General features: G+C 34.2%; 1 protein-coding gene across 2 annotated transcripts in view; it reads left to right on the top strand.

Moving 5' to 3' along the window:
- Dach1 (dachshund family transcription factor 1) overlaps positions 1-23,109 on the top strand; it is a 383,776-nt gene that overhangs the window by 145,723 nt on the left and 214,944 nt on the right. For both annotated transcript variants that reach the window (XM_070002867.1, XM_070002868.1), the window contains exon 2: positions 17,801-17,916. In XM_070002867.1, the coding sequence (XP_069858968.1) occupies positions 17,801-17,916 (116 nt within the window). The remainder of the gene's footprint in view (positions 1-17,800; positions 17,917-23,109) is intronic.

The raw sequence follows: 23,109 nt of genomic DNA on the forward strand, positions 1-23,109 counted from the left end.
TTATGCCTCTGTATCCTAAAAGCATTGACCTCCCAGGGCTCCCTAAATATACCAAACTCTGAGGATGTTCCAGTGCCTTACACAGAGGGGTATAATATTTACTTGTGTTTTCTGATACACGCAAATGCTATGTACATAACTGTTACACTGTATTATTTAAGAAATAATGGCAAAAAAATAAAAGTTCATACTTGTTCAATTCAGTGAAATTTTTATTTGAAATAAAAATGGAAATATCTTCAAACAGAGGTTGGCTGAGTTCATGGATAATGACCCTTGGAGGTGTTATGTAATCTTATTGTTGCTATACAACCCTCTGGCTCTCTAGGGTTGGAGGGCCAATTTTACTTCACAGGCAAGCATTATAATATTCACAAACCAGGAGTAATCTTTCTTGGTCTTTGTTTTCTTCCATAGATGAATCTGGCCCTAAATTTTATCATATTTTATTGTATCTTTATTATCATATTAAACTAAAAGTTAATAGCATAATTTCTTAAATCATATGAAAGGACAGGTAGCAATTTGAATTGGAAATCATAGGAAAAATCAATCTCAACATCTTAGTGATTCAAATAAATACAGTCGTCCAAAGTTAAACATTCAGTATATCTCCAGACTAGCATCAGAAATCAGAAAACCAGAAACATTACACTTACCTTTTCGAAAAAGAGTCAATTCCTTAGTTAATATTTCTATATTTGCATTTCAAAGGAACTAAATTAAGAAATGAAAACAAAGCAATTGTTTTAATTCAATTGTATAGGCTAAATTTAATATAGGTTTTAGCTTATTGGATACATTAAGTGGTTCTTTTGGAGCAATATATGGAAGTTCAGGATTATGGGTTCTGGAGCAGGGCTTTCTTTCTTTTTCCCTCTCTCTCTCCCTTCTTTCCTCCCTTCTTTCCTTCCTTGTGTCCTTTATCCCCATCCACTCTTCCCTCCTTCCTTTTTTTCTTATACTGGAACTGGAATTCAGGGCTTTGTTTCTCTAGCTTGGCATTTTTAGCTCACTCTACCACCTGTGCCATGCCTACAGTTACATTGCTTGCTAGTTAAGTAAAAACAATGAGATCATGTTAGTTCACAAGTTAAGACCAGCCTGGGCAAAACAGTGAGCCCGTATATAAAAAAATGTTTATTAGTCATTACAAATTTATTAAATATTGACTCTGCTAAGGTATTATAAAGAAGAATATTAAGTTCTAATATTGAAGCAAATTCTTGAAATGAGAACCTTCTAGAAGTTTTGAAACCCTAACTGCTGTTTTAAAATATAGATTGAAATGGCAGGAAATATGTCAGTATATAGGTTGTTAAGCAGATATTTGAAAATGCAGTCATATATATTCTTAATTAGTTCCTGAGTAAGAGTGGTAAGGTTCTTTAATATGTTTCTCATATAACCTCTTCAAATGTTATGGTCTAATAATTTTTTTCTCTTGTGCAAAGTTCTTGTGAATTGATTAAACTGACTTTAGAAGGAGGTCTATTTTTTTCTCACTAATTTTAAAGAAGTAATTTATGGTTTAATCCTTTAAAATAAAATTAACTTCCCTTTTGGCAGCATCATTTATGCTGCTGTCAGCACCACCTTTTCCTAAGATAATTATTATCGTGTGTTTCAGGAAAGATGTTAAAGTGTATTTCAATGCTTTTATTTTTTTTAATCAGCATTGTTCCTTGTCCCTATAAATCTCTGTTATTATACAAGTTCAATACTCCTTTCGGTGTGATGATATCTTCTGCTTCAATGTAGAGGAAAAATAAATTTGAAGTAATTGCTTTCAGAAGTTTATTGTTTTATAGGACTGTTATAAGTAAATAGGATGCATAGCACTTGTTAATGTTTGCTTGCTCAGTTACTACTAAAGGTAGATATTTATATAAACTCAGAATTGCTTTTTTTTCTATTTCATAGTACTTGAAAATGTAATCAAGAAACTAACTCATTGGTGGCAAACTTTTGGAAAATCATTTCATGAGGAATACAGATTTAAGTATAATGTATGGTTTTCATTTTAGTTTACTATCATAAAGATGAAGTCTATATGAAAATGCTGTGCCTTTTGGAGTCCTTTTAAAGTTTAGAATTTATTTCACATCTTTGAAAATTTCTTAAATGTGAGCAATTTGAGTTTAGCACATACATTATTGTGCCTTGTTCGGTTTTTTTAAAAAAATAAATACTATGAAAGAATAAAATGTGAAGAGCATAGATTTTCCATGGCTTTTTTTAAAAAATAGAAATAGTAAGTGACATTCTTTTGAGGGGCCAAAGACATAGCCCAAGGAAAAGCTCATGTTTCTCAAAGCCTTGAGCCTGGTCCCTGGTAATAAAGCTCATTCTTTCCACTCTAGCCTCTCCACTCTTCCACAGGTCCCCTGAAGTAAAACAAGACTAGAAAGGTAAAGAGGAAAAGAAGGTAGAAAACAAATTGAAGCTTACTCACCGAAGGGCTTATGAACGCACATGTATACACATGTATATTCATTTAAATTGTGGTTCTTTGTTGCCAACAGTGGTTAGGGACATGGAAGGTCCAGGTTGTGGACTAATGACACAGCTCTTGAAAATTCACATTTACTATGATGTTGCTTGTGAAAAGTGGACCAGATAGTTGGAGTTTCAGGTCTAAAAACAATGACATTACCAAAAATAATACAACAAAATGGAACTGATCCCATCATGAAAACTGATATTTTCTTACTCTTTTTTATAAATTTAAATTTTATTGTAAAAGTGATGTACAAAATGGTTACATTAACATAAGTAAGGTAATGAGTACTTTTCTTTTTGAATGGCATTACCCCCTCCCTCATTTTCTCCCACTTCCTCCTCCCAACTCTCTTCCCCCCCAAGTAAGTTTCACTGTTAAATCGATTCCCCTTTTGTCCCACCAATTCTGTGATTCCTCTTCCCTTCCTCAAATCAGATAAACTTATATACATGACAAAGGGTACAGAAATTAAAAAAAAAACACCAAAAATCAGTGACAAGAGGGAATAAGCCAAAAGGAGGAAAAGAAAGAAAAAAGAAATACCTGCAAACGCTACAGTAAAATAAAGCCTCATGTTTCTATTTCTTAGAGTTCATTTTGGTAAGCATCATTTTACATGATCATATGCACATTACTATTGAGCCATTGTGATCCTCTGCTAAGAATATCTAGACATATTCTAGTTATTACAAATGAGGGAAACCATTTTTGCAGCCTATGATTCTTTGGGTCTGGCTTACTTCACTTAATATTGTTTTTGCAAGTCTATTTCCTTATCAACGGGGCAATGCCATTCTTTCTGATGGGTGTGTAGAATTCCATTGTATATACATACCACATTTTTTTGATCCATTCATCTACTGAGGGGCATCTGGGTTGATTCCATATCTTAGCTATGGTAATTAATGCTGCAGTGAACATGGCATTAGTGTGGGCTCATGCTGGTTTGTGATCATTTGGGTAAATACCCAGGAGTGGGATTGCTGGGTCATAGGAAAGCTCTGTGTTTAGTCTTTAAGGAACCTCCATACTGCTTTCCAGAGTGGTTGAAACAGTTTACATTCCCACAAACAGTGTAATAGCATTCCTGTTCCCTTTGGGCCACATCCCCACCACCATCTGTTATTATTAGTTTTCTAGATAATTACCATTCTAACTGGGGTGAGGTGGAATCTCAATGTGGTTTTGATTTGCATTACTTTTATGGCCAAAGATGTTGAACATTTCTTCAGGTATCTAGTGGTCATTCTTATTTTTTCATTGGGGAAGTCTCTCTTTAGACTACTTATTGATGGAGTTGTTGTTTCTTGAGAATTGTTTTTGGGGGGCTTACTTTATTGTGCTCTAATTATATTTTAAATATGAGGCCTTTGTCTGATGGATAGTTAGTAAAGATCTTCTCCCAATCTGTAGTCTTTCTGTTTATCCTTCATTTTAATGTAAGCCCATTTATCCAGGCTTTCTTTGATTTGTTGTTTCTTATCTTTACTTAAGGAAGTTTTGACCTGTGCCAAGTAGCCCTAGTGCTTCCCCTATCCTTTCCTATAATATTTTCCTCGTATGTGGTCTTACATTGAGGTCTTTGATCCATTTGGAATTGTTTCTGGTCAGGATGATATATAAGGATCTAACTTCAGATTTCTACCTATGTCTAGTCAGTTCTGCTAGCACAAATTTTGAAGAGGTTATCATTCTTCCATCTTGTGTTTTGGCTCCCTTACCAACAATTAGTTGGCCATAGATTTGCGGGTTCATTTCTGGGTCTTTAATTCTATTCCAGTGGTCCTCAGGCCTGTTATTGTGCCAGTACCAAGCTGTTTAAAAATTATGGCTTGTAAAAGACTTTGAAGTTTGGTATTGATATTTCTCTTTGTGTGTTTATATATGTGTGTGCTTTTCATGGAATCTCGTATTGACTTACTTTAGGAGGTTATAGAAATAGTCACTGGAGAACAACAGAATAGGGTTGATTGAAGTCAACTATTTAGTTCAACCCTTTTAGCTAGAATAAATTCAAAATACAATTAAATCAGAACATAAAAAGAAGCTCTAAGCAAGGATATATATTTACTCATAAGTTTGGCCCTAATATTTGATAAATTTTTTATATTTTGTCCCTACTTATGTATTTCTATAACCATGACACATTCGAAGAATCATGTCACATATTTCCTCAAATCTTATGAAAAATTTTGTGTAAGAGTTTAAAACAAAACAAAATAAATTTGGATTGATTCAAATACATTGTGAAGAAATATTCTATCTTGTCTTCCTTTTTTTTTTTTCATCTTGTTAAGATCAACATCTTCCAAAGCTGGTGTTGATAAAGAGAATTCCTTAGTAATCTACTCTCCCTACATCACTCATTTGAGGTAGAGAAAAATCTTATGCCTGAATCCAGTTAAAATTTATGGCCCTTCTATTCCAAAGTCATCACATCTCACAGGGCAATAGACTACTGTTTATTATTTTTAAAAAGGTGGTCTTGAGATGTAATGACTTCCTTTTTGAGACCTAAAGAAGGAAGCCCCTATCAGGGGTCTGGGAAAATGAAAAGCTAATTTTCAGAAAAGTCAGGCTAAATGTTAACAAAAATTGAAAGATAATTCAAAAGCTGTTCAGCTGCTTCCAGACATAATTAAAGGTGAGGGCTTTTTCTTTTTCTTTTTTGAAGTTAGCATTCTGATTACCTTCAATTTTTTTTTTTTGGTCAGTTTTCCCTTGCAATTTTTGACATCATATTTTTTTGGAAAAAACGTATTTCCTTGCAATTCCAGCTCTTTTGGTTTGTAGCACTTTTGGAGTTGAACTTAACCTAGGTTTTTGAATTTGTAGAAAGCAAACAAACAAGTTATAGTTCCAATCAATGAAGTCTAGATGCTATGTTTGTTACTTTTGTAATAGTCACTTTTGAATTTATTTTAAATTATTTAGTTTTTCTTAAGCATGTTTTTAAAATGAAATACTCTGCTATACATACACAATTATTTTATCTAAATTTCTCAGAAGATTAAGCATTATCTTCTCTTATAATTTGACAAATAGTTTCCTATGATCTGCACTGAATTATCTCTAAATATTCTACCAGTTTTTGCCTGACTTAAGCACATACACATACACACTTAAAAAAACAGAAAAGGGGAGGGGACAAGCAATTGAGAGATAAAAAGAGAGAAAAACTTGCTTATTAACAAATATTTTAGAGAATATTGAAACCATGAAAAGATCAAGTGAAGATAACACATAAATTTCTAAGAGGAAAATCACTGATATTTATATAAAATATTATTTTCTACTGTCCTACCTGTTCATTTTCTAACACATAGATTATATGAGCTAGGTTTCATAGAATACAATATACAGAGTCCACTCATCCAAATCAAAGCTTGCAAGTTGTTCTTACACAGGTTTTCAAGAATGCAACCCTCCAATAATATTTAATGCAGTATTTCAGAGTTTTTATATATAACCATATGGTTATATAGAGGAAACAATCAGTGAGAAAAAAATGCACTGGTTTAAGCTCAAACCTGGACTATTTTTGATGACCTGGAAACCTATATTAAACCATATGATTATAAAAGCACAATTTATTATGGATGTCTAAATTAAAATTTCAAATATATCTGCCTAGATCTGTGTACCAATTGCAATGTACATATTTGGGTGTGGGCTGTTGTAGCTAATGATTTCAAGTGTCACAGGTTGTCATCAGCTTAAAGATTTATACTCTTTTCTTTCCAACCCCATTTTGACGTGATGCAAGAGATCTAGAGTATTCAGTAAGAGGTAAAGGATAATGCAGAGAAGTCATTAGCAGTCAGTAACTTAGAAGTCAGTAACTTAGCAGTCAGTAACCTAGAAGTCAGTAACTTAGCAGTTAGTAACCTAGAAGTCAGTAACTTAGCAGTTAGTAACCTAGAAGTCAGTAACTTAGCAGTCAGTAACCTAGAAGTCAGCAACTTAGCAGTCAGTAACTTAGAAGTCAGTAACTTAGTAACTTCCACTGTGTCTTGAGTACCAAAAGGGCATTGTGTAAAACATATAGCCCCAGCTTTTTCAGATATTTAAATAACTCCTTGCAATGGGCACCCATTCCTTCCACTATTCATTCTTTTCTATCCATTTAAGACATATTGATCTTTTTCTACTTTGTGTCAGATATGGTTCTTGTATATGAAGATACAATAAAGAATTTAATTTTTTTTTGCTCTCATGGAATCAGCAAGCACAAATGATTGCAGTAAAAAGAAACTACATCATATTTCTGGACAATGTTTTGGATGAAAATACAATAGAATGGTAGAGGCAAGCTAATAAGTAAACCCAATGTCATCTTATACATATGACAATTGGGTAAGAGTAAGTATGAGGACAATGTATTGCACAGTATTATAGGAAGTAGCAGCAACAAGTCTACAGGATTTGTGAACAACTCTTATTTTCCTTCCAAAATACTAAATGCAGTCAGAATTGTACAATAGAAGAGCAGCTTTAAAAACAAATTTCAGATATCTTCTTGATACAGCTATTGAATTCTGCTGCAAATTTCTTGAACACTGGATTATTTTCATGATTGTTATTTGGCATTTGGTATGGTCCTGGTTTCCTTAAGTTCTGCAACCAATCTATGTCCTATCTAAATTGTTTATTTATTACCAGCAATCAATTTTTTTTGTTTGTAAAACACCTGTGATATACAGATTTGCAAAAATTAAGTCATACATTGCATTTCATATGTCTAGCACATGGTGTTTGCAAAACAAATTGAATTATTAGATTTCATAATTTTTTTTTACTCTATTATCACCATAATAGCTACATTAAAATTTGGGCTAAATTCCTGGAATCCTAAAAAGTTGTGAGACATTGCCATTTCTAATATTATAATTAATTATGCATTTCCTTTCTTTGGAAGCTCTGCTCTATATATTTGTCTTGCTTGTTGTATATAATATGACTTACAATTATTAAACTCAACCTCTCCTGTTGCCTACTGTGCTGGAAAGTTCAGGCATTTCTTCACAGGAAACATACACAGGTTGTTACTTCAAAGTTGTTGCAATATAAGCTGGAACTATAACATACAAAAAAAAGCATACCAAATCTGTAGACCTGGCTTTTACAATTCTCTGCAAAAAGGACATTCTCTGAGGTGCTAAGTCACCTGTCATTCTCTGATTCACTCCACACTTGCCAGTATCGGAGGAACTTTTGGCTGTGACATTTGGAGGCCTCCATGCTTTCTTTTCACTTCATCTCCATAAGTAGGAGTAAAATTCTTGAGCACTTTATGTGATTTTTCATTCTTTATGTTATCTGAAATGTTGTCTTATTTTTCTAAGTTATTACAATCTTAATAATATGATTGTGCCAATAAAAAGCCCTCTTTCTGAAAGATGTCAGTCTTATTTTATTGTTTCTGTCATAGTATCTATGATTTGTCTTTGCATCTTATGTCTATCTATGTACACTTAAAATGTTGGAAAGGGAGTATATTTGGAGCACATCATTATATCTATTATCTTGGAGTTTGAGATTAGCTTACTGGGCTGAGCCTGAGGCTGATGTTTAAATTTTGGATCATCGACTAACAGTTACATGAAGAAATTGATGGTAATGTAGAATTCTGACTTCTAAGAAATTTAAGTGACATTGTTTTCTCTATAATTCTCTTTGATCTAATGTGGAACATTAGATTTAATCAAGAAACAATTTTCGTATTAGCAATAATGTATAAGAAGAATTTATGCTGTTATTTTTACCAAACTTATACTTTAACATATTATGTTTCAGTTTTCATAGTTTAAACAGAAATTAAATTTTTTTTTTTTTTTGTCCGGTCGTGGGGCCTGAACTCTGGGCCTGGGCCCAGAGCTCTTCAGCTCAAGGCTAGTGCTCTACCACTTGAGCCACAGCACCACTTACGGTTTTTTTCTTTTTGCTTATGTGGTACTGAGGAATCGAACCCAGGGCCTTATGCATGCAAGGCAAGTGCTCTACCACTGAGCCACCTTCCCAGCCCTGGAAATTAAAATATTTTTATCTCAAGTGTTTTATGAAGTCAAATGAAACTGTATACACAAAATAATTAGAAGAATTTTTGGTGTCTATGTCAGCAATATTATAGGCAGTGAATACTTTTTAAACAATAATTGTTACTATTTTAGAGTATGATTCAACTATAAATACATGTATACCTACATGAATAAATCACATAGGATTTAGTACAATGATTCACATTTGAAAGAATCTCTGTCCATTGTTGGAAGAGAGAAAAGCTGCATGGTATCTATTCAGTCTTGAAAAAGCCCGTTTATTCCCTAACTCTGTGACATAGGAAGTTTATATCATAATTTCTTATGATAATAAGCATTAGTATTAAAAGGTCATTCACTAAGGAAAACACTTTCATGAAGTATTAGATTGGAATGAATTAATGTAAAGCATATTAGTAGCAATGTTCAGAACTATGTAACTCTATGTCATGTAATGAATGAAACATGGCATTGAATCTCTGAAGGCTGGAAACAGAATACCTTTGTCTTTCTAAATACCATCTTTCCATTAGTGCATAAGCCTAGAATCCTCATGGGAGTATTTAAAAGTTGTCAGGAAGGCTCTGAATTCTGGGGTTGATATTGGAATCTGTTTCAATACAACCTTTCTTTTCTTCCTCTCCCCCCCCCCACCTTTTTTTTCCCACTATATCTTGGCATCTCCACTAGTAGTTAGAGAAGGGGATTGGAAGTTAGATTTCACAAATAAATTAGTTATGTACATTTTCTCCAGAGATGAAATGCAAAATAACTTGTCAGTGAAGATCAAAACTAAAAAGGCAATTCAGAAGAATAAGACAAAATTATTAGTGAAGGATTTCATACTAATGGTTCTTAGAGAAATTGAACCTTAGGATTGAGTAATTCACAACTTCAGCTCAGAAATATGTGTGGGGGGGGCAAGGAGGGGAAACTATCCCTCTGTGGATGTTTTCTTTCTTAGCACTCATCCCCCTGACTATAGAGTTACTAACTTCTGCTCTCTTATACCCCATCAATGATCTCTATGCAAAACTACTTTGGAATATTTTTGGCCCAATTATTTACTCCCTAATTCTCAATATATTAACATGTCAACATGTATAGTGGCTTTGATACCTAGTGCCAGAGTTCCACTTCTCCAGTCAGATTGCCTTGCTTCACAACTTGGCTCTACTGTAGCTCTACTATTATTTTTAGGCTGTGGAATATTGGTAATTTTACTTACTGGTGTCTCATCTTGTCATCAGGAAGGTATTGATAATTATATTATGTGTCCCAAAGGTTTTCTTCTTTTTTTAAAATGAGTATTAAAAGAATTAACAACACGAATTTAGTTCAAACAGTACAGTGCTTATTTAATTATTCAATATAACTTTCATTATTTTATTATATTGTTTACTACATCAAAGCAAAGTAAAATATTTGGTATAAGGGCCTTCAGCTTTTCAGGTTTATAACATCTACTACAGAGGAGAGCTTTATATTTTGAGACTAAAGCAGCATATTAGTGTAGAGGCCAAATTAAATATGATTTGCGAAGAGAATGATAGTCACAGCCACGGTATATTATGCTAGTTCTTGGAATCTACTTTTGCAGTAAAACTCTATATATATGCTTTTAGTACAAAGGGAAGTGAACAGAAAGAGCTGAGAAGATCAAGTTGAAAATTTTATTTATTTTTTATTGTGAAAAAACCATACAGAGGGGTTATAATTACCTGGGCAAGATAACAAGTACAACAAATTCTTACCAAGCATTGTTGCCTCCTCCTTTGCTTCCCCTTCCCATCACTTCCCAACTCCCCCTTCTCCCTTGCCCCCCTCTCCAAGTGCTCCACCAAAGTTGTAAATTTCATTTTTCAACATAACCACTTGTACATCTCATTGTTGCAATGGGTCCACCTATATCCCTATTTAAACGATTTGTTTTTTCCCTTCCCCTCCACAAATTATACCAACATCAAATAGAGTGAAAGCAGGGGTTATACCGTGGGGGAGGGACATACAAAGCAACAAAGAAATCTTTTTATAAATATGTTAAAAACAATTTCATGGAAGAAAAGAAAACATTTGAATACTTATCTTGGGGTTCATTTCCCTAACATCAACTTATCTGACCTTTTCTGCTTGACTCAGATGTACGCTGGTTATTGCAAATAAGGGAAACCATGGGACCTATATTTCTTTGGGCCTGGCTTACTTCACTTAATACAATTTTTTCCAAGTCTTTTCTTTCAAGTTGAAAAATTTAAGACAGAAATTTTTTCTGTTATTGCCATTCAAAGTTTTAAAAAGTGATGGGTTTAAATATCAAATGTTTTCGTTGAAGCAAGTGCTCTTCTTTATTATCATTTCAGGATATCGCCTTCACAAATTAGAAGCTAGAAAAAAATTCCATGCAAAGAGAAAATAAGGCTCATTATAGAGCATCTAGATTACTCAGATTGTTTCTTTTCAGAAAATTCATAAAATACTCAAAGGCTAACAATGTACATCTGAAAACTTGAGCTTATAAACAAATCATTCCTTTCAGTGAAATATATCTATATTCATTATTAATATTAATTACCTTTGTAAACTCAGTTATAAGCAACTATTCCATTTGTTGAAGTATGTCTGCATTTTTCATTAAGATAAACATTTACACATTAGTCTTACCAAGGTCCTTGTAAAAATTTGGTGTAAGTAGTTCCTTCATCAATTTAATCTTGTAAATATCAATATTTATACTTTTTAGCTGTTAGTTATTTGATAGTTACCTCAGAATAAATTTCAATATAATATCTGCTTTATAGCAACTTGAATAGATATTAATGAAAAATAGAGGAAAATTTTTGAGATTAATTATGACAATAGAGGTAAAGATGTAAAAAATGACAATCTTTAAACAGTATCATAGTTTGTGTACTTTTTTTTTAATCATTCATGGAGCTTGGACTCTAGGCCTGGGTGCTGTTCTTGATGTCTTCAGCTCAAGGCTAATGCTCTCCTACTTTGAACCACAGCACCACTTCAACCAGTGTCATAGTTTGTATACAACAAATTCCCTTAAAAATATTATGGAAGTTGAATTATGAATTAGTTTTAGAAGTTTATTTTAATATTTTGAATACAGTGTAGCCTTATAAAAGAGAAACTAATGTCAGCTTTAGAAAAATGTGTAAATCTTCACTCAGATTCATTTAATATTTTAATTTTCTATCAATCATTTTTGTGTATTGATTACTTGCTTTACTTTATTTCTCTATCTCTGTTGAATTTCTGCAAGATAAATTCAAGTTTTCAAGTTTCTATCTTGTTTTTTCACTTTAGGATGCAAACAGTACACATTATTCTCAACTCATAAACATTACTCTTCATGATTATAATATTCAAGTAGATATATGAAACATTAAGAAGATTATATCTTTCCAGACTAAAATAATTTATATAAATAGAAACAAAATATGAGTTAAAATGATATAAATACATATTTATAGTATCTACTTTAACTAATACTAAATGTAATATAAAAATACATACCCATTACATTCTCTTATGTCTTGGTTTGTTGACTAAGTTTACCAGAACAATATGTGCCAAATTTAAGTAAATTATTTGTGACTGTTGACATTCACACACTGAGACCCAAAGAGGATATGCACAGGAATGGTTGACAAAGGCTCGATATGCATCTGATCATATACAATAATATTTAATGAAATAAACTCCAAGCAGAAGAAATGAGATATATTTGAGTAGCTGTTACTGCTAATTTTTTTTTCCCTTTTGTCTTGTTCCTTAGTTTGTATTTGAGAGGGTAAAAGTTGGGGGGTACACAGAAAAGGTGGAACAAAGGGTGACCAAATGCAACAGTGATACTCATTGGACGATGCAGAAAATGAACTATGAAACTTGTGAATGGAGATGGAGGGAAAAATTGGAAAAGTGAGGGAATGGGAGACCTGATTCAAAAAAATTGTATTCATTACTTGATTTTAACCCCTCCATATATTAACTCTATAATAAAAATAAACATAAAAATCAATAAAGAAAGAAAAATGGATAAACTGAGACTAAAGAGCATTTTCCTGAAGTGAGTAGAATCAAGAGGTTAGTTCTTTTTCTGCCTCAACTCTCAAAAATGAACCAAACATAATCCCTCAAACAGCAACAATAGCAACGACAACAACAAACTTACTGTAGGGGTTAACAAAAGATTATGACTATTGAGAAATTTGGGGATTGACAGTGGTTTTCATTCTGTTTTGTTTTTGGCCACGGGGCTTGAACATGGGCCTTGGGCACTGTCCATGAGGATCTAGTGCTACCTCAAGGATGGGCCCTCTACCACTTTGAGCCATGATGCCACTTCCGATTCCCTGGTTGTTAATTGGAGATAAAAGTCTCAGGGACTTTCCTGTGCAGGCTGTCTTCAAAGCGCCATCCTCAGATCTCAGCTTCCTGGGTAGCTAGCCATGAACCAACTAGCACGCTGTGATACTCATTCTTTCAATGCACTTAGCTTCATATCACTTTGGTGCTCATTTTTTTGAAGTTGAATTTTGGCATTATCTTGAAGAAGTCAAAACAAATGATACACATGATAAATGTGCATCCCTGGTCCCAGAGCCAGGCCTCATGGCAGGGGGGAGAAGAGGGCTCTCTAATAATAAATTGAGTGGAAAGTGTGGGTAAATCTTCAACCAGCATGGGAGAGAAAGAAGTTAAATCAGAGTTGTCCTGAAAGAAGACCACCCAGGGTGAATTGTTTTAAAGAAGAGATTTAAAAAAAATTTTGTTTAATTTTAAAAATTAAGAATGGCCTCTGAAAGACTGTGTCTGAGTTCCTAAGTGTTGCAAATACTTAAGTGTGGATTTGGACATCCCTAATTCATTGTCCTTTTCATGGAGATTGTGGAAAATACTTACTAATGGCTGCAGTGTAGCTAATGTGTGAAGCTAGCAAAACAATGAGAAAGTCTTAAATTCTGATTGTGTTCAGACTAGTAAGGGTAATGGTAAAAGTGAGGTGTGGTGTTTGATTAGGACTAGAATTCAGTGTGCTCTCTTCTCTGGGGGAGAAGTGGCTCACGGTTGGAGATAAGGCAGAACTGAAGATGGCTACCATTGTGGCAATTGACCATTCTAAAATAAGTCCTTCCATCAGTTGTTTTGCACTCTCTTCTCAGTATTTTTTTCTTTCCAACAATAATTACCTCTGTAGAAATCATACTGAGCATTTGCTTATAAAAACATCTTCATTAGAAAAGTTAGATAATTTAAGGCTAAACCTTTTAATAACTTCATAGGCAAGTATTCTTAGTCTATCTGTTCAGGCAATAAAATACATGCCTCTGGCTGCAGTACAATATCTGTTTTCTTGGAAATCTGTAAGTTACTGTTGAAAGAAAGTTTAACATTTGAAGTATTTTATAAATCAGTTATCTTCATAGGTTCTCATAGAAACTCGAGACCCTCTGTAATGAGATTGCTGTATGGTCATTAGAGTTACAGGTTAGAGTAACAGGCTGTCAGTAAAAGGATCTAAGTGTAATTCATGAAAGTGGAGGGAGGCATCTTGTTAATTTTTCTTATTCTCTCTCAAATAAGATGTATAACTCTCTATAGAGTTCTTGACTCCTTATAGAGTTCCTAGTATTCTTGACCCCTTTCAGTCTTTTCTTTAAGTTCCTTAATATTCTTTTCTTAAAATTTACTTGTTTTGTTTGACTTTTTACTTTTTATTGTGAAGGTGATGTACAGCGGGATTACAGTTATATAAGGCAGTTAATAAGTGAATTTCTTTTTGAATGTTGTCAATTTCACCTCTTCCCTCACTCTTACCTAATTATAAAGTGAAACCACCAAGGATATTTGCTTTTTAATGGAAGTTTTTTGCTTTTATTTTTTAAAAGAACTTTGAGTTCCTATTCTGAAAGCAACAAATATCTATTGGTAGAATTTGAAGCAATGTGATAGAACGGGTAGGAAATACCTGCAGTGGAAGGAGCCCACTGGGTCTATTCTAATCACAGCATGAATTAAAGTGTAGCCACTTAGTAGCCTGCCTTCTACTTTCTGAGTGAAAGCTGTGAGGTGTAGACAACTCCTGTGAGTTGAATAATAAAGCATCCTTTAAAAGTTTCATTTTCTTTAACACAAAAACAGATTAAAGGGCTAAATATTCAAATATTTTAACTTCAGTTTCCCTTTCCATTGTTACAACACCTTGCTAGAGGTCTCTCTGACATCTCCCTTCCCTTTCTTGCTACCTTGGTGTCTGTTTAGAAATACGTTTAAGGATTCTCAGATACTTCTTAATTTCTTGGAACTATTATTTACTGGAATCCATGAGACAAGGTATTTGAGGAATTTGAGATTTTTGCTTCAAAATATATTATGTTTTTGTGTCAAAACTAGTTGAAATTTCATTTAGGTGAAAAGAGTGAGTTTTAGATACATTTTGCATGTCATTTGGGGAAGTAAACAAACCTAGATTACTGTAATCTGTACAGTATGACTATCATAGAACACAGCACTGTGTACTACGTACACATAGTATGCATATATAGTACATAGAAAACACTAAAACTTAAATGATTAGTAAGGAGCAAGATTAAGGGTTAAGTAGATAATATGGAGGTGAGAATAAATCGTTGTGAATATATTGACAAAGGAGGAAACATTTATAGAGATGCCATAGAGACCAAAGAAATCCATGACATTTAAGAAAGTCATGGGAACTCATGCTTGTCATCCTAAAATGATTACATTTAGGTAGCCAAAGCAAGATGGTGAGAAGTGCAACAATGGCAATGTAAGTCCAAGTGTAAGACTGAAAGGTTGAAATCAGAAAAATAAAGAGGGAACAATTACTAAAGCTTGGTGTCAAGACAAGGTGTTTGGATCTAGTAAGGAGCCATTCATATCTTTAATCAAATGTAAAGCATGGTCAAACTTGCATTTTAGAAAAATCCTTCTGAAATTAGCCTGAAGAATTGTCTAGATTCTAGGATCTAGAATGGGACAGAGTTGGAGGTAGATTTGGGGTAAGATTGGAAAGCGTTAACTGTCGTAGACATAGGAAATGGAAAGTAGGAATGGGGATGCAGTCTAGAGAATGGGTTAAGGAGTTAGCATTACAGAAATGATATTTAAGAGTGCATGCGAAGGAATTGTTGCAGCCAAGTCCTGGATTTTTGGCTCATTCAATTAGTGACCGTTTTGCTGAACTAGGGGAAGAGCAATCGGTTAATGGGGCTGATGCTGAGATCAGATGTGGACAAGCCATGTCTGATATCATATAAAACATCTAGGAATGGAGATGTGGTAGATAGGTATCAATCTCTCTGAATCCCAGGAGGGAGATCTGGGCAGGAGATGTGTATTTAGCCATTAGTCTTTCTTATTTAAGTGATGACAAGGAAAGAGCTCACTCTAGAAGAATGGAGGCTATCTAAAGGCTGTTGATTGATCCTAGGCAAATAAAAGATAAAAAGCCAGTTGAAGATGAAGAGTAATAATGAAAAGTAAGAAGCAGCTAAAGAGACACTTTGGAACAACAAAGAGACTATACTTGTTAGTTAACAAAACAAACGTGCTTATAATTTCTTTCCTCTTGTTCTAAACACCTCCATTGAGCTGATCCCAGACAATAAGGCTAGCAGACTTACTCTCTGTTTCCCGTGATTTTCAGGGCATTTTGGTGTACTTGAAATTTTTTTTTAAATTTCATACATTTTTATGCTTTCATTCCTTTTCTTACCTTATCACTGAAGTGGGAATTCTCCAGATTTAACTTAAAAATTTTTTTTTGAAATTTCTTCTAGTGTTCCCACTGCCACCTTTGTTCCTTGAATGTGGAAGTATCATCATCAAACCTAAATTCCAATTACTATCCAGATTGCAACTTTCTTATGGGAGTTATTAGCACATTACAATTTGCATTATGGTTATTTATGCACCAGATTCTTTCCCTTTGGCAAGAGTACAAGCTCCTGAAAACTAAGAACTCATTCCCCCAAATTAACCTCCATAGCTCACTGCTTTGCAAACAGCAGGTACTTAGTAATTATTTGTTCAATGACCACATGTAATACTTACTCAAAATAAAAGAAATGGAATTTTTGAATCTTCTGATGAGGCAAAGGGGCTTAGCTGAGACAAACATGAAAATGCTTATTTATAATTGGCATATCTAATTGTTTTCAATTGAGGCTCCTGTTGGCCAAATAAGTGATGGAAGAGTATTTCATAAAAGCCCACTAATAATCCAGAGGAGAAAAGTGGAAATTTAGTGCTAAGAATGCTTGTTTATTTAATAAAATGTGAACAATATATTCAATGCTATTTTCATATGTAGTGAATACTTTTCTAATACTTCACCTGCTTTTACAAAAAAATAGTATAGCATAGCAGACATGTAAAGGATAAATACTCTAAAACATAAATACACTTTATTTACCCTAAAGACAGATAAAAGAAGCTACCCAGGCAGGTTCCCAATGATGTCCTACAAATATTCCAAGTCTTTCTCATTTATTTTAATATATTCAAAGTTAGGTAGCTCAGTGGGAATGTTCACTTACACAGAATAAGGGTTAAATGATAACTTGACTTATCTTTTAAATGACAAAAAAATAAAGAAATTGCAAGACCTTTTCACACATTAGATATGTATTGTCATTTATCATCTAGATATCAGGCTAGCAGTGCGAAGTAATAAAACATATCATCGAAAAATGTGCTATAGGTCTGAATCACTCTTTCATTCCACCTCCCAGCTAACTGTAGTATTAAATCAAACAAGCAGAACATTTCCTTAGGCAGCCATTGCCTTTTAATTTCCTGAAGAACCTTAAAATATCATTCATTACAAGTACTACACATATTTGGTTTTTAAAAGTCTCATAAATCAATAGCAGGCTGACTGTAATAATTATTACAAGTTAGTGCATAATTTTCGTGCTGAAGGCTGCATGCAGAACTTTAGCATATGCAAACGAGGCAATTCAAACTGTGTATAGATATTAATATGAAGAAGCAGGTAACGAGGTACAGGCTATGAATTATGCATCAGGAGTGGCTGATCTTCAATGAGGAAAATGAATTCAGCATGTAATCTAATTAGTGATGGAAGTCTATTACATCTAACTGCAAAAGCAACCGTCCTTGAAACAAATTTATTTACAGTCCATGTTACCACTTGAAACAACTTTGAAATGATGTGTAAGACAACAGCTTAATTGTAAAATTTTTTGTTTGTTTGTTTCAGTTCTAGACCTGGAAGGCCTCCTAAGAGGACTCAAAGTGTCACCTCCCCTGAGAACTCTCACATCATGCCACATTCTGTACCTGGCCTCATGTCTCCTGGGATAATTCCACCAACAGGTAAGGATGCTAACTTATTTATGCCCCAAATACTAAGAGCCATACAATACTATAGATTTTACACCTACCACTTGCTACATTGATATTTACATTTATTAGTTTCATTTTATACAAACCAAGGCCATCTCCAGAGGACAGTTTATTTCAAGATTTCATTATGATTATCCCCACTTTTTTTTTAAATTTAATTTTATTTTATTTGTGAACATACTGTACAGAAGAGTTACAATTACATGGGCAGGATAATGCGTACATTTCTTACCAAGCATTGCAGCCTCCTCCTTTGTTTACCCTTCACATCCCTTCCCAGCCTCCCCCCTCCCCCCCAATCCCAATCCCAATCCTTCTCCTTCCCCCCCTTCTCCCCCCCCCCCGCACCGACTTTGTAAAGCTCGTTTTGGACATGACAACTTGTACTTCTCATTGTTGCAACAGGTCCACCTGTATCCTTAAACAACTGGTTTTTCCCTATCTCCTCCAAAAGTTATACTGACATCAAATATAGTGAAAGCAGGGGTTATACTGTGGGGGAGGGACATACAAAGCAACAAAGAGATAATCTTATAAATGCGTTAGAAACACATGCATAAAAGAAAAAAACATTAAAATACATATCTAAGGGTTCATTTTCCTTACATCACATTATCTGACCTTTTCCACTTGACTCATACATCTACTAGATATTACAAATAAGGGAAACCATGGAACCTATGTTTCTTTGGGCCTGGCTTACTTCACTTAATATAATTTTTTTCCAAGTTTTTTCATTTCCTAACAAATGGGGCAATGTCATTCTTTCTGATGGAGGCATAGAATTCCATTGTGTATATATACCACATTTTCTTGATCCATTCATCTACTGAGGGGCATCTGGGTTGGTTCCATATCTTAGCTATTATCCCCACTTCTTGATTTGAAAAGAAAAGAACTTAATTGAGCACAGTACTAGAATCCGGTCACAAATTGCCAAAAGCAAATTACCCCTTTAATCCTAGCTACTCAGGAGGCTGAGATATGAAGAGTGTTGGTAAGAAGCACACCTAGTTAGAAAACTCTATCAGACTCCATCTCCAAAACAAACAACTAAAAACTAACAGTAAGCATGGGCCAAATATTAGAGAGCCACCCCAGCAAACAAGAGTGAGGCACAGAGTTCAAACCTTAGTACTGGCAGATGAAAGAAAAAGAAAAGGAAAGCAAATTACCATTCTAATTTATCATTAAGAAGTAAAAGCTCAGAGACAATCATAGAAAATCACTGGATTTCTCAAGGCCAATCAACTGAGAGTTCTCAATGGTTATACACACCCAGAACTCTTAAGTTCTAAACTTAATTCTCATTCCATAAGAACTCAGAAAATGAAATGTGCATATAAAACAATAGGCAAGAGTTATGTCAAACAGAAATAGCTCACAGATACCTTGCAAAAACTGACATATTGGAAACTATGAAAACAAGTGATATACTGAATTTAGCCTATTTTTCTCAGGCAAATCCATTTCTATTACAACTACTTGAACTAAACAGATTATTACAATATTGAAAATGTGTAAGTTAAAAATACCTTGACCATATAAACTATATACTGTAAATGATTTAATAACATACAGTACTACAGGAAAAAGAACTGCGTTTTTTGCAGCCTACGTGTGGAAATTCTTTAGTGTATTTATATGTGTATACTCACTCTTGATTTCATCAGAAGTTGAACCAGATCAATGAGCAAATTAAATATAATGATGATATTACACAGCATTTAATATCTCTGTTATTGCTTGTTTATTGAGAAGATACACATATAACCATACAAATGGAATGTAACACAGCAGTCAAGTCTCCATGGTTGAGCATCACAGAACTTCTCTGAAAATGTAGGCTTTTGTTTTTCATACTACATATAAAGATCTCAACTTCATACATTGTATAGTTGAAAGACATAAGAAGAAATCATTCACATTATGTTTTTGGAGTTCTAAATGACCACTTTTCTGTATTTAGTGAGCTGTGTTATATAACCTTAGTTACTTAAAGGGGAAAAAATGTATTCTGGAAAATAGTCATAAAAACAGGGACAAGGAATCACAGATATGATGGGACTAAGGATAAAGGGTGAACCATTCTAACAGCAGTACTCACAAGACACTATGTTGGAGCCAGGCATTGGTGGCTCATGTCTGTAATCTAGCTATTCAGGAGGCTGAGATCTGAGGATTGTGGTTCAAAGACAGTATGGACAGGAAAGGCCATGAGATTCTTATCTTCAATTAACTACCGGAACACTGGAAGTGGTGCTGTGGCTCAAGTGTTAGAGCACTAGTCTTGGGCTGAAAGCTCAGGAACAGCACCAAGCCCAGAGTTCAAGCCCTGGGACCCACACCCATTTCCCCACCCCCACAAAAGACTCTATGTTGGAAATGAACTTTACAACTTGTAAGGGAGGGAAAGCTGAAGAAAAATATTGAGGGGGTAACACTGTTTGAAAAGAAATGTACTCATTACCTTACTTATATAACTGTAATCCTTCTATACATCCCTTTCCAATAAAATAAGCACAATAAAATAAAAATAAAAATAGAGAAGATCTAATTGCAGATTGTCTTCCAGTACTTATTTTTTAAGGTTAGGGCAATAAATACTTAATCACCAAGACAATAATTAAATGAGATGATACATCAAGATCTAACTGTAGCAATGTTTCACAATTGACACTAATGAATAACTTTGGAGTAAGTAAACTTCTAAATCATTAAGTTAGTGGGCTGAAGCCTATAAAATTATTTTTGAATGACATCTTACTAAAAATATGTTATACTCTTTACTTATTGGGCAGTCACTGAAGTTAGTTTCAGCTGGGCTCATTATAAATCCTTTATTTTTAACAAATCATCATATTTTAGCTGCAATGCCATTCCTCTCAAATATGATTTTTTTTAAACTTTTACCAGGATTTCTGGCAAGGTTCCTAAGCATTATGTTGCAAAGACATTAACTAGTCATTTCTAGGGAAGAATGAGGAAAGAGGGCTCATAAAGAAAGTAGACTGTGAGAAAGCGGATCCCTAAGCAGACAAATGCTTTCTACAGCCCAGTGAATGGCTTTAGAGCAGTTCATGTGAATTGACTGGTGCCTAATTCTCTTACTTTTATGTATGACTATTGCAGCTGAATGATGCTAAGTTAAATTACATTTTTAAGTTGGAGAAGTTTAAAATTTAGGGAATACAGAATAGTATCTCCATAAGCTAGGGAATAAGTTATTTAGTATCTTCTTAACTAGATATCTTATGGTCTTGAAGAAATCTTTCTGGAGCTGGGAAGGTGGCTTAGCGGTAGAGTGCTTGCCTCACATGAATGAGGCCCTAGGTTTGATTCCTCAGCACCACATAAACAGAAAAAGCCAGAAGTGGCACTGTGGCTCAAGTGGTAGAACACTAACTTTTGGCCAAGAACTGAGGGACAGTGCCCAGGCCCAGAGTCAAGCCCGACAACTGACCCCTCCCCCCCCAAAAAAAGAAATCTTTCTATTCTCAAAGAGCATAATACTTCTTTTTCTCAGAATGTACTTTATGTTTGGGAGAATGAGATTCAATATGAACATGTAAACTTTCATATTCCAGGACTTTGTATCTCCTTCTTAAAATTGTATGTCATTTTTTTTTCTTCCTGGGATAGGAAAGGTTAGCCATGTTCTGTATTTCTCAAACACTTATTTCTTATAACACTATATATCAACATCTTAGTATGAAGCAAACTAGTTTGATATTTCTGCAATGTTTTAACCTCTTTGTTTTAATTTCAAAAATCTATTTCAAAGAACCCATGAGTATGTTTAAAAGATATAGAGTAGAATTTCTTTTTTTTTTTTTGGGTCCGGTCATGGGGCCTGAACTCTGGGCCTGGGCGCTGTCCCTCTGCTCTTCAGCTCAAGGCTAGCACTCTACCACTTGAGCCACAGCGCCACTTCCGGCTTTTTTCTTTTTGCTTATGTGGTGCTGAGGAATCGAACCCAGGGCCTCAGGCATGCAAGGCAAGCGCTCTACCACTGAGCCACCTTCCCAGCCCTAGAGTAGAATTTCTAAAAACCAGTGAAACAATAAAAAGAACAACCATGGAAAGCTCAAACTAAAAAGAAGGGTGCAAACAAAAACCCACCCAATTTTACATCCTAGTGTAGCTTACTTACAAACACTAACTTGTACTTTGTATTCCTGGTAGTAGTAACATTAAAAATAATAAGATGGTGCTAACTTACTTTCAAATTTGCTTAACTTGTTCCTGTGGAAAGGAAACAGATTAATTTCGATGAATTTATAATTATCTATTGATTTGTTCCTAGTCATGCCGTTGTTTTTTTATCTTCAACGATTGATTTTAAAAATCACTTATCTTTCCAGGAGGCATTTGTTTTTATCAGGGAACAAATATCTTTATTTTTCCAATTTTTCCCCAGGTGGGCATTTATAATTTTAAAAAAGACAAAAAGTAAGTAAAACAGATTACAAAGCTGTAGCATTATTTATGGAGCTTTTATTTGTTAATTATTTTGGTTGCTTGAATCATGTCCTTAGAGTAGGATGAGGGTAGATAGAGATAATTCCCCAAAGCTATGGTTGTCATCAGATGCCATAGCAACCAGAAGCTGAAGTTAATGAAAGAAAGAAGAGTCTGTGTGGAGGCTCCAGCGGCAGCACCTCCTGCAGTGGTCATTGCATTTATTTTGACTGAGCACTTGTCATAAATCATTTTTTGACAATAAACACGAGTTTGGAACATATTCATCCTAGCAACACAGTTTCAATAACATTCCTACTTTTTATAGGGTCAAGTCTATTTCACAATTAAAGAAAGGATATATAGGAATGGAGAGTAATGCCTTTTGGGGCTAGAAGTGCAATTTAGATTAAGTATTTGGCCTAGTTTTTTTCTTAATATATAATTTTTATTGTAAAGATACTGTATAGAGTGGTTACGTTACATGAGCAAGGTAATGAGTCCATTTCCTATTAAGAGTTGTAACACCCTCCTTTGTTTTTCCCCTACCATCCCTTCCCGCTCTACCTCTCCAAGTCTTCCTCCCCCCACTTCCCTCTCTTCCCCTGCAAAGTTGTAAAGTTTGTTTTCAATATACTGTCTTGTACATCTCATTATTACAATGGGTCATCCTGTATCCTTATTTCAACATTTTGTTATTTC

The sequence above is a fragment of the Dipodomys merriami genome, unplaced genomic scaffold, assembly GCF_024711535.1.
Source record: "Dipodomys merriami isolate MVZ:Mamm:240054 unplaced genomic scaffold, mDipMer1.0.p SCAF_6, whole genome shotgun sequence".
Classification (NCBI taxonomy): Eukaryota; Metazoa; Chordata; class Mammalia; order Rodentia; family Heteromyidae; genus Dipodomys; species Dipodomys merriami.